Source organism: Mustela erminea, chromosome 1, assembly GCF_009829155.1.
Source record: "Mustela erminea isolate mMusErm1 chromosome 1, mMusErm1.Pri, whole genome shotgun sequence".
In the NCBI taxonomy this organism is placed as follows: domain Eukaryota; kingdom Metazoa; phylum Chordata; class Mammalia; order Carnivora; family Mustelidae; genus Mustela; species Mustela erminea.
Window position 1 is genome coordinate 7865103 of NC_045614.1, and position 12419 is coordinate 7877521.

The 12419-nt window shown below is 54.0% G+C and overlaps 1 protein-coding gene across 5 annotated transcripts in view; it reads left to right on the top strand.

Moving 5' to 3' along the window:
* Positions 1 to 10785, top strand: part of PDE4A (phosphodiesterase 4A) — a 52335-nt gene extending 41550 nt beyond the window's left edge. For all 5 annotated transcript variants that reach the window (XM_032310956.1, XM_032310948.1, XM_032310965.1 and 2 more), the window contains 9 exons: positions 54 to 147; positions 1838 to 2061; positions 3127 to 3225; positions 3327 to 3491; positions 3734 to 3833; positions 3975 to 4129; positions 4350 to 4472; positions 4918 to 5100; positions 8130 to 10785. In XM_032310956.1, the coding sequence (XP_032166847.1) occupies positions 54 to 147; positions 1838 to 2061; positions 3127 to 3225; positions 3327 to 3491; positions 3734 to 3833; positions 3975 to 4129; positions 4350 to 4472; positions 4918 to 5100; positions 8130 to 8819 (1833 nt within the window). In that variant the 3' untranslated portion in view covers positions 8820 to 10785. The remainder of the gene's footprint in view (positions 1 to 53; positions 148 to 1837; positions 2062 to 3126; positions 3226 to 3326; positions 3492 to 3733; positions 3834 to 3974; positions 4130 to 4349; positions 4473 to 4917; positions 5101 to 8129) is intronic.
* The last annotated feature ends 1634 nt before the right edge of the window (positions 10786 to 12419 follow it).

A 12419-nucleotide genomic window follows, 5' to 3' on the forward strand; every position in this document is an offset into this window, starting at 1 on the left:
CTCTGATGCCCTGTCTCCCCATCATTCCTTCCTTCTTGCCTCCTTCACCTTAGTTCAAGAGGATGTTAAACCGAGAACTCACACACCTGTCAGAGATGAGCAGGTCAGGAAACCAGGTCTCTGAGTACATCTCCACCACATTCCTGGGTGAGTGAAGGGTAGCACTTTGTGGGGACTGTGCACGCCTGGACTGGAGGGGGCTGTCCCAGACCACAGGTCTAATTGGTGACATTTGCCCCAGGGACCGTGGCTCCTGACTCCCCAAAGATCAGGGTTATCACTTTCAAGAGTTCCCATACTCTCGATGCCCCCAAACGCAGAGGGATGTCGACTTTCTAGAACCTCCACATTAAAAAATTTCTCCAAGCAGAAAAGACCCTCCAAACTCAGTGGAACCGCAATGGAACTCTCAAACTCAAGACCCCAAGAATCCCACAAACTCAAATAGAATTTTTTTTTATTTTAGATTTTATTTATTTGACAGAGATAGAACACAAGTAGGCAGAGAGGCAGGCAGAGAGAGAGAGGGAAGCAGGCTCCCCGCTGAGCAGAGAGCTAGATGCAGATGCTGCGGGGCTGGATCCCAGGACCCTGAGATCCGTGACCTAAGCCGAAGGCAGCAGCTTACCCCACTGAGCCACCCAGGTGCCCCTCAAATAGAATTCTTAAACTTCAAATGCCACCAGGCTGAAAGGCCTCCCCGAATTCAGTAGCATGTCCCAATTCGGATTCTCCACCCCCCCCCACGAATTCAGGAGATCCCACAAACCTAAGAGAGATGCTCACCTTCATTCAGTAGGGTTCCCAAACTTAAGGGAGCTGGTGTCCTTAAGAGTCCAGAAGAGAACCCCCAAACTTTCCCAAAACACTCCAAGCTGAAAAGTCTCCCAAATTCAGGAGAATCGCCCAACTTAGTATGACCCTCAAATTCAGTAGACTCCTGCGAACTTTCCATACCCGATACGGTGATACAGAATACCTCAAATTCATTAGAACCCTAAAGCCCATGGGGACCTCCAATTCGTCCTAATCGCTGAACCCAAGAGCCCAAGCTGAGGCTGTCCCCCACAATCTCAGGATAATTTCACCCTCTCAATTTATCGCCAAAGGTTTCCAAATTCTGGAGAACCGTCCTGCACCGAGCTCAAGAGAAGTGTTCGGAGTTTCAAAGGCTCCCGCCAATGGGGGTGTGGCCGTGCCCAGTTCTGACATCCAGCCAATGGGAGCACGGCATGCAAATAAGTCCTATTAGGCCCCGTTATTTAGTGGCAGGGCCCCAGGTCACAATGGGTGGCCCCGGCTTGGCTCTGGAAGCCCTTGAAAGCTCAGGAAGAAGGCTCCTGGGGCTGGCCCCCAGGTGGCTGGTGTCAAAGGGGTGGGCTGGTGGGAGGGTTCATGGAGCCAGAGGCTACCCTTCCCTCCCGCTTCACCCTGCTCTCCACTCCCACCAGCACTCTCAGTCACCACGGAGGTGTCCCCCCAGTCCAAGAAGTTTCCCTGCCTATACAGGGCAGGCAGCAACTCTCTCTAACACCCCTACCCTCCTTCCTGACTTCCCATGCCACCCCCCTGCCAAACCTGGCAATCAGACTGGAGCCACCCCATAGCTCCGGGCCAGCTTCAGGGTCCCCACTCCAGCCCAGTACGTCCCAGAAGAATTCCTACTTTCCTTCTGGTTTCCAGCTTATAAGTAACCAACAGCATGACACCCTGAAGGGGTCTGCCCTCCAGAGTGAGCCTTCCCAGGGCGCAGTGGGGAGCAGGGGAGGGGAACTGAGGGCCAGATGAGGGCATCTCTGTGGGTTGCTCATGCTTGTCTGGCCTCCGTCTCTCGCAGACAAGCAGAATGAAGTGGAGATCTCATCGCCCACAATGAAGGATCGAGAAAAACAGCCAGCCCCACGGCAGAGACCCTCCCAGCAGCCCCCGCCCCCCGGGACACAGTTCCAGCCCATGTCTCAGATCACAGGGGTGAAGAAGTTGAGACATAGCAGCAGCCTGAATGATTCCAGCATCCCCCGCTTTGGGGTAAAGACCGACCAAGAGGAGCTCCTGGCCCAAGTGAGTGGAGATTTCGCAGGGGCTAGACCAGAGAGGGACAGGTGTCTGCTGGGGCCCAGCCAAGGACTGAGCATTGGGCCAGTCTGAAATGAGGATTCAGGTATACTGGGGTTATGAGACTCTCAGGAGAGAGGGAATAAAGGAAGCAGGATAGGACGGAGCTGAGTCGGGAGGTGGCGTGAGCTCAAGCATGGCCTCTCAGCACGACCCCTCAAAGAGCTCCGGAGTGTGAACATCACCACCGAGTTGAGCCCACGTTGAGGCAAGAGCACTGAACTCTGTACCCCTGTGTCAGTCATTGTCTGTGGGCTGCCCCCAGAGTGGACAGCGTTACCTCCTCTGTGTAGCTCCCAAGAAGAGCAGTTTCCTGGAGAACAGAGCGGTGTGAGTCTTGGTAGGCCACAGTCCCAGCAGGTGGGGGATGGGTGCACCCATCAGTGAAGGGGGTCTGGCCAGAACCCCCATAGCACCCACTACTGGCCAGACCTGGGTTCAGCCCCTGGCTCTTCCATGTGGGAGCCAGGAGGGCTCCCACATGGGTTTGTACAATATTTATTGAGCACTTACTGTGTGCTGGCACTGTTTGGGGGTTCTGGGGAGACATGGAAAACTTGCCCAAGTTCCCTTCCCCCTGGTGCTGATGAGCAGTTTAGCTCGGAAGTGAAACTGTGCTCTGGGGTCAGCCTAGCTGAGATCACATTTCGACTTGGGCCCTGGTGAGATACAAGGTCTTGGGGAAGTCTCCTCATTCCTCCCGGCTCTGGTTCTCAAACCAACCAAACGAGATCAAGCACTCCGAGTCATGCTGGGCAGATAATAATCAGGGCACAGTGGCTGTGGTTGTGTTGTATCTTAGGGCCCCTTGGGTAAGTTCCCAGCTGCTGAGCACGCCCCCCCCCCCCAAAGTGAGCGATAAGGGTGCTGCCTTCAGACCAGAGCTCTGGATTGCTAGGGAAGAGCGGAGAGGGGTGAAGGTCAACCACGAAGAACTTCTGACCTAAGTGGGTAGGGGCTTGGCCCTGGGTCTTGAGGGCTCCTGACCTCTGGCCTCCCCAACTCGGTCAGGAACTGGAGAACCTGAACAAGTGGGGCCTGAACATCTTTTGCGTGTCGGAATACGCGGGCGGCCGCTCCCTCAGCTGCATCATGTACACGATATTTCAGGTAGGGCGGGCCGAGTGGGGCAGGGTGCGAGGGAGGGGCGCAGCGTGGAGAGCGGAGAGCCCGCGGGACTCACTGCCCCCCCAACCCCGTTCCTACCCCAGGAGCGGGACTTGCTAAAGAAGTTTCGCATCCCAGTGGACACCATGGTGACCTACATGCTGACCCTGGAGGACCACTACCACCCCGACGTGGCCTACCATAACAGCCTGCACGCAGCTGATGTGCTGCAGTCCACACACGTGCTGCTGGCCACGCCCGCGCTCGATGTGAGCCCCCCCACCCCGCGCACCCCCAAACCCCCATCTCTCATTGGCCACCTGCCATCTCCTGTTGGTCTCTCTGCCCCTGGGTCTCTGACCTCCGTTCCTCTCTGCTCCTGTTCCTCTTTCTGATCCTTATCTCTCTCTCCTGACCCCCTTCTTTTGTGACACCCCCATCTCTCTCTTATCTCTCAGACCCCCCCATCTTTCTCACCCATCTCTCTCCGACCCCCACTCTCTGCCCCTAGGCTGTGTTCACGGACCTGGAGATTCTTGCCGCCCTCTTTGCAGCTGCCATTCATGACGTGGACCACCCTGGGGTCTCCAACCAGTTCCTCATCAACACCAGTGAGTGGCCTCCCCCACGGGGGCGGGGCCTGCCGGGTCAGGGGCGGGGCCTGCCCTGTCAGAGGCGGGACCTGCTGGGTAGGGGAGGGCCCGGGTTGGCTTCGGCGCTCCTCTGACCCCCTGCCTGGGCCTGGGCGGCAGATTCGGAGCTGGCGCTCATGTACAACGACGAGTCGGTGCTGGAGAACCACCACCTGGCCGTGGGCTTCAAGCTGCTGCAGGAAGAGAACTGCGACATCTTCCAGAATCTCAGCAAGCGCCAGCGGCAGAGCCTGCGCAAGATGGTCATCGACATGGTGGGCGGGGCCGGGGCGGGGACCGGACAGGAAAGATCGCCTCTGAGGCTTGGGGAGAGAGCCGGGGTCTGAGTCCAGGACCGGAAGCCCCGGGAGCGGGAGCGGGAGCGGGAGCGGCGTCCCTGTGGGGGCTGGGAACAGGTTGTGCCGAGCGCAGGTGGGGTCCAGGCAGCCCCGGGCAGGGCTTCAGCGGCCCCTGTGATGCCCCCCTCACCCGCAGGTGCTGGCCACGGACATGTCCAAACACATGACCCTCCTGGCTGACCTGAAGACCATGGTGGAGACCAAGAAAGTGACCAGCTCGGGTGTCCTCCTGCTGGACAACTACTCCGACCGCATCCAGGTGCCCCCTCGCCCGCCATATAAGGAGACTAGAGTTTCTCTAGACTTCTCTAGACTAGACTTCTCCTCTCCCCTTGGGGTCTGGGTGGCTCCCCTCCCTCAGCCTCCAGCTCCCATGCTGCCCATCTTCCTGTCTCTTTTTTTTTCTCTCCCTCTCATCTCCATCCCAGCCTCTGTCTCCCCCCATCCCTCATTTCTTCTTCTGTTCCATCGGCCCTTTCCTGTCCCCTCTGCCGCCCCCAACACCGCCTTCTCTCCTCTCCCCCACCCGTCTCTTTCTTTTCTCTCCCTCTCTCTTCCTCTCCCCTCTCCTCCCCTTTTCCCTTCCCTCTCCGTATCCCCACCACCCCTTCTCCTCATCCTGCCCATAAAGGGGGAGGTAAGGAAGCCCGAGGTCCCACCCTGGGACAGGGGCACGGCCTCTGAAGGTCCCCTACCTCGTGCAGGTCCTTCGCAACATGGTGCACTGTGCCGACCTCAGCAACCCCACCAAACCACTGGAGCTGTACCGACAGTGGACGGACCGCATCATGGCCGAGTTCTTCCAGCAGGGTGACCGGGAGCGGGAGCGGGGCATGGAGATCAGCCCTATGTGCGACAAGCACACAGCCTCGGTGGAGAAGTCTCAGGTACAGTGCTGCGGCCCCGGTGGAAGGTAGCAGGGCGGCCCTCCCCCTCCCACGCTGGCCTGGAGCCCGGAGAAGTCCAGGCGCTCCTGACCTGCCCCTCCACAAAGTCAAGTTTTTCTGTTTGGGGTTTTTTTTTTTTTTTTTTTTTTTTCTCTTTTCTATCTTGATGGGAAATTTGCAACATTTTCTCTCCTCCAGAACAACCAAACTGAGCCTCCGGACTCAACGCGTGTAGACCTGAGTCAAACAAGTTCTAGCTCATTTGTAGCCACCAAATAGCTAATAATAATACTTACGCAGCTCTTAGTTACAGACCTTATGTCCATATAGCCTCTCACTTTCCCTGTAACCACTATCTTGTCCTTGATTTTTGGTGGATTTTTTTTTACGATTTTATTTATTTTATTTTTTTACAGAGAGAGATCACAAGTAGGCAGAGAGGCAGACGGTTGTGGGGGAAGCAGGCTCCCCTCTCGCTGCTCTCTGCTGAGCAGAGAGCCTGATGCAGGACCCTGGGATCATGACCTGAGCTGAAGGCAGAGGCTTAACCCACTGAGCCACCCAGGCGCCCCTGGTGGATTTTTCTTTTTTTAAGATTATTTACTTATTTGTTTGAAAAAGCAGGAGTGGTAGGGGTGGGGGGAAGGGCAGAGGGGGAGGGAGAAGCAGCCTCCCCATGGGCAGGGAGCCAGGGAGCCAGATGCAGAGGCTTGATCCCAGGACCCTGAGATTATGACCTGGACCGAAGGCAGATGCTTTCCCTTGATTTGGGGTGGATTTTGAAATGAAATGCAGTGACTCGTCATCGTGTGCTTATTTAACTTAACAAGAGGTACAGAAACACAATCTTGTTTGTAAAGTGTGAACAAGAACAAGTCTCAGCCTCCCCACTTTCAATCTCCTCCCCGGTGAGACCTATTTTTTCCCGCTTCACTGTGCCTGCCTTTCCAGACCACTGTTACCCAGCGTTGGCACTGTTGACATTTGGGGCCAGATCATTCTCTGTCACAGGGGCTGCCCTGGGCTTTGGAAGATGTAGAGCGGCATCTCTGGCCTCCACTCTCCCCTTCCAGTGATAACAACCTATTTCTGGACACTTCCAAATGTCCCCCAAGCATGTAGATCACCCCATCCTCCAACGCCTGGCAAAGCCAGTTTCATACATTCTATTATGTAGTTATGGTTACAGACAACTTAATAGTTCATGGGTTTTGCTTTTTTAAAAAAATAAGAATTTTATGAATATATATCTGTTTTTATACAGCTTGCCTTTTCTCCCAAACACTGCTTGGAGATCTGTCCAAGTGTTTCCACACAGAGTTAGCCTGTCCTTTTTGACTGTTGTATAGTATTCTCAAAGGTATAGAGAGCTAATGGTTTCTGGAGAGACTTGGTTTTTCTCCATGGCTGATCATTTAGGTGTTGACGGGTTACAAATTCACAGTGACTCAAACAAGGTAGACCTTTAGGTTTATTTCCTCTTATGTAAAAAAGCCTAGAGAAATAATATCACTCCCTTTGAAATGGTCAGGCATCTAAGAGAATTCCCTTCTATCATCCAAAGCCTCGGTCCTCTGTCCCAAGAAATGCCTCTTATGATCACAGATGCTGTTGAAGCTCTAGGGATTTTGGCTACATAGCAGGGAAGAAAGGTTTCTGCCAGTTGAGGCAGCACCCTTACCCTCTGTTCCCACCCTAGCTCCAATCTTCCATCCACCTGTGGTCACATTGCCACCATCTCTGTTTTGCAAAGGAGGCTGGGAAATGTAGTTTTCAGCTGTGTGAGGGAAGCATTGCCTCCACCAAGAAAAATCAAGATTCTGTTATTAAGAAGGAGGGAAGAGGGACAGCTAGGTCGCTCAGTCAGTTAGGCATCTGCCTTTGGCTCAGGTCATGATCCCAGGGTCCTGAGATCGAATCCCATTTCGGGCTCCTTGTTCAGTGGGAGCCTGCTTCTTCCTCTACCTGCTGTTCCCTCTGCTTGTGCTCGCACTCTCTCTGACAAATAAGTAAAAAAATTTTTCAAAAGCTTAAAAAAAATAAGGAGGAGGGAAGATACTATCAGAGTAGGTTAGCCAATCTTCTGCCATGGGGTTATTTCTAGTTTTTCTTTGTTGCAAAAAAAAAATGTTATTAGGGACACCTGGGTGACTCAGTTGGTTAAGCGGCTGCCTTTGGCTCAGGTCATGATCCCAAGGTCCTATGATGGAGTCCAGCATCGGGCTCCTTGCTCGGCAGGGAGCCTGCTTCTCTCGCTGCCTCTGCCTGCCTATCTGCCTGCTTGTGTGTACTCTCTCTTTATCACTGGCAAATAAATAAAATCTTTTTAAAAAAATGTTATTAATATCTGAGGTTTACCACAATTTTTTTTAAATATTTTATTTATTTATTTGACAGACAGAGAGATCACAAGTAGGCAGAGAGGCAGGCAGAGAAAGAGGGGGAAGCAGGCTCCCCACTGAGCAAAGAGCCCGATGCGGGGCTTGATCCCAGGACCCTGAGATCATGACCCGAGCCGAAGGCAGAGGCTCCAACCCTCTGAGCCACCCAGGGGCCCCTACCACAATTTTTTTTTAAAGATTTTAGTTATTTATTTGACAGAAAGAGATCACAGGCAGGCCGAGAGGCGGGCAGAGGGGGAAGGGGAAGCAGGTTCCCCACTGAGCAGAGAGCCCTACTCGTGCTCGATCTCAGGACCCTTAGATTACAACCTGGGCCAAAGGCAGAGGCTTAACCCACTGAGCCACCCAGGTGCCCCAACCACAATTTTTTAAAACTAATTCCCGATTGACAGATATGTGGATATGGATAAATCTATGGATATATGTTTCAGTATTTGCAAAAATCTCCTATGTAGAGATTTTTTTTTTTCTTACCCATGCAAGAGTTTTTCCAGGGTGGATCCTGAGAAGCAAGGTTGCAAAATTAACGGCCATCAGCCTCTTTTGAATTTTGCTAGATCCCACAGCGTGGCAGGACGGTCTGCACCAGCGGACCCCCAGTTTGTGCCTTTCTCTCTTCTCTCCCAGGTGGGTTTCATTGACTATATTGTACACCCGCTGTGGGAGACGTGGGCTGACCTGGTCCACCCAGATGCCCAGGAGATCCTGGACACGTTGGAGGACAATCGGGACTGGTACTACAGCGCCATTCGGCAGAGCCCTTCCCCGCCACCTGACGAGGAGCCCAGAGGGCCAGGCCACCCACCCCCACCGGACAAGTTCCAGTTTGAGCTGACTCTGGAGGAGGAAGAGGAAGAGGAGGTGTCTGCCGCCCCAGGTGCATTTGAAGTGCGGGACTTGACCATGGCTCAGGATCCATCCCCGACTGAGGAACCGTGGGAGGTGGATGGCCACGTCCTGCCCACAGAGGTGAAGGTAGAGGAACCTGGCGTCACACAGCAAGGCGACACAGCACATAGTGTGGCTACGGGCGAGGACGGGGCCATGTCCCCAGACGTATCCGTGGAGGCTGGGGGCCGCAGCAGCCCCCTGGCCCTGTCCACTGAGAGCCCCCCTCTGCCTTCCTTGAGGACCCCGCCCTCTCCAGAGGAAGCCCCGGGCCTCCAGGGCCTCCCCTCCGTGGCGGCCGAGGTGGGGGCCCAAAAAGAGCACCAGGCTGCCAAGAGGGCGTGCAGTGCCTGCACGGGAACATCTGGCGAGGAGCCCACCCCACTCGCAGCTCCTGGTGGGTGGGGGTCAGCTGGAGGTCCTACCTGAGCCCCAGCCCCTCCATCCTGTTGCTCTTCCCGGCTCCCTCCGCCACCATCACCCCCCGACCACCTCCTCCACTGCCTCAAAGACTCTTGGGCCTCCTGAGAAAAAAGAAAACAGAAAAGTGGGGTTTTTTCTCTTTTCTTTTTTTCCTCTTTCCCCTCACCCCCACCCATGGGGCCTCTTTTTGGAGGTGGGGGCTAGGGAACAAGGGGCGGAGGTCCCGGAAGGGATTTTATTTTTGGAATTTTAATTGTTACATTTTTAGAAAAAGAAAAAAAAAAAAAAACCAGGATAAAACACAGCCACTGTAGACGCTCCTGTTCCGGACTAAACCCCTCGTGTCCCCCCCTGCCCGCCTCCCTTCCTGTGCCTCCCCCCAGGTCCCAGGCTCAGTCTTCCGGCCTCCTAAGGCTCCCCACCTGGGCCCAAGCAGGCATCAGGCATCGCACCTCCCTCTCTCCCTCGGGGCTTTTCCTCTGAATTTTGGAGGGTCTCTGGAACCCAACCGGGAATAGCCATTCTGGGCGGGGGCTCTGGGGGGGGGGGCTGTCTCCCGGGGTGACCCCAGCTCCAGCCCCTGTCTGGCTCACTGCCCACCCACCCTCCCCAGAAGTCTTCCGCCTCATTTTGCACAAACCTGGCAATACTAACTTCGGGGACAGGGGCGGGGACAGAGGAGCTGTGTGCTATCAGATGTAGCGGAGAGGAGGTGTCGGAGAGACATTCATACCACTAACCCGGGGTCTGAGGTTCGAGGAGGGCCTGATCCCCCCTCCGCTTGCCATCCCCTTGCCCTTCCATTTTGGGTTCTGTTTGAATTTTCTCCATTTGCGGGGAGAGGGCTCTGAACCACACCCCTCCTTCCAGCTGCTTCTCCTCTTGTTTCTGCCTTAATGATTCCCGTGGCCCTAGGAGAGGGGTTTGCAGTGGCTCGCACCTGCACCTCGGGTGGGGTGGGGCCAGGCCCAGAGCCCCCATCCTGGGCACCCCCCCCACGCCCCGCATCCTCCTGACCCCCTTCATGACCCTTTGCCCTAGGAGGAAGCAATAACAGTGTACACCCACATCCCCTTTCGGGGCAGCCCTTTCCCACCCTGGCACCAACCAAAGTTCTTTCTCCTTTGCCCCCATCTGGCCACGCCTCCCCCTCACCCCTTAGCTATTCCTGGAGCAATATGACAGACAGATGCAAGGCCATTTTTCTCCAAGCCATGGGGGACTGTTTGGAAGGAAAGACCACCCCCCCCCTTTATGCCCTTCGCCCAGTTCTGCAGCCGGGCGAGGCGGGGCCTCTCTCTCACTCCCGCACCCCCAATTCTGAGCACACGGTACTGTAGCCCCCAGCTGCCCGCAGCCTTCCATCTGTCTGTCCGTCCCGGTGGGGAGTACCACCCACTCCCACCCCCATGATGCTGTACAGGGTTCATTTTTGTAGCGACATTAGTTTCTGTCCCCCACCAGTGACTGGAGTGGGACTTCTATATGGCTTTCTTTCTTTTCTTTTCTCTCTCTCTCTCTCTCTTTTTTTTTTTTTTTTTTTTTGTACATATTGTATGGTTGGTTTGTAAATTATTCTACAGAGGCAAAAAGGGAAAATAAACTTGCCCTTCCCCCAGCTGACCCCGGTCAGGGGAAGGAGGGGTGGGGTCTCCCAGAGAGAGGGTCCTCATTCCCACTCTGTATTATACAAACTGTACCACAAACCCCGAAAGCGTGGGTTCCGCGCTGCCGCTCAATGGGAAGTCGTGTCATTGTAGGGGGCGAGGGCTGAGCAGAGCCTGCCCCTTCCCCCTTACCCAGGTGTGACTGGTGAGATGGAATCCCACCCCCAATCAGGGCTCCTCTCCCCAGGAGGGGGGGCGCAGGACCCCCCGAGCTGCTCTTGTGTTGTCCACTTTGACGATCAATCAGTCCGTCCGTTGATCGATAATCAATCATTGTCTCCAATTAAACCGAGGCTTTCACTGATCTTCCTGACTTATGTGACTTCCTTTCCCACCCTGTTCTTGGCAGGTGCGCCTCTCCTTACACTGTCTGCCTGGGGTGGGGGTAAGGGGAAATGGAAGCTCTGTCCATATCCCTCCCCAGGCAGATAGAACCCAAGGGAGGGGGGCAGCAAGTGTGGCAGGAGGCAGCCTCTGTCCCCACTCCCACCCCCACCCCACCCCCGCCGAGGCCTGGGCTGGACGCCTGCTCAAGGACTCCAGGTTGTAAAGTGGAAGTTCAGACCAGTCTTTGGAGGCCAGCAGACCCAGGTAAACCCCACTTCTTCTCTACAGCATATCTGACACAACTCTTGGGTACTTCTGGAACCTCAGAGTAATTCCTAGAAACCTCAAGGGAGCCTGACTAATGAAGCCTCTACCATCTGGCTTCCAGGCCATGATAGAAGGCCTCCAGTCAAATTCTGCTGTGCAGACCTTAAACTTGATAAACAGTCACAAGGGCATTTTCTTACCCCTATAAATTCTGTGAATTCCCAGGATCCTGACCATTTTGGTGTTGCAACCTTCATGTTGCATTAAAACAAACAAACAAACAAAACCTGAATATCTTTTTTTTTATCTTTAAAGATTTCGAGTAATCTCTTCACCCAATGTGGAGCTCGAACTCACGGCCCTTTGAGCAAGGGTAGCATGCTTTATTGACTGAGCCAGACGGATACCCCCAAACCTGAATCATAAAGGCAGGGCTCTGTTGCTTTGAGCCTGTAAGACTTATGGTCTTTATCAGGCGATCTAAATCCTCCAAATTCACACACAACTGGCTTGGGATTGAAGCTGTTTTGCTAACGTGTTCGGTCGAGGTTGGGGAGTGAGCGACTCTCAGATATTTTAACCAGTCCACATGTTTGAATACTGTAAATTCCACTCAAGGGATCCCATTTTCCCCACCTCTATCAGGGCAATTAACAAACCCTTGATTTCACCAGTGTTTCTGATATTCGTTATGTTAATGAGCGAACCTTCTCAAGTGGATGAAGATAAGGATAACAGAAGTGACTGATTCGAGCTTTTGGTTTAGAATACGGGCTGCCTCTGGGGTGTAGTTAATTGAGATACACACAGACACACTCAGGGCTTAAGTGGTTCAGCGCAGTGGAATCAACAGATGCATATATTCACACCATGTGTGTTTTGAAACAAAATGAGGGCACCTTCCTTGGATCTAAGGAAAGGTGACCTGCCTACCGTGCTCTATTCACGTCTAGTTACCAAGGAGAGGCTGAGATCCCAGCTCCAGCTGTGTGACCCTGGGTGTGATCTCTGCTGTCTCATCTCTAAAATGAGGATAACAAAAGTCCCAGTCAGTCTAGGGCAGGGCTGACCGGTGAAACCGTCTACAATGATGGTAATGTTCTGTCCATGCATCTCCAATGTGGGAGTAGCCACTTAGCCCCACGTGGCTGTTAAACACTTGAGATGTGAGTGCCAGGAAGGAACTGGAGTTTTCATTTCCCTCTTCATTAAGTAGCCACATGCGGCTAATGGCTACCGTCTAAGACTACACAGTTCTGGAACTTGAGAGGGTGAACGTGTAGGCTTAGCGTTACTAAGGTTTGCCTGGTTCACTGCAGTTTGAAGATTGACAGTACGTAGATAT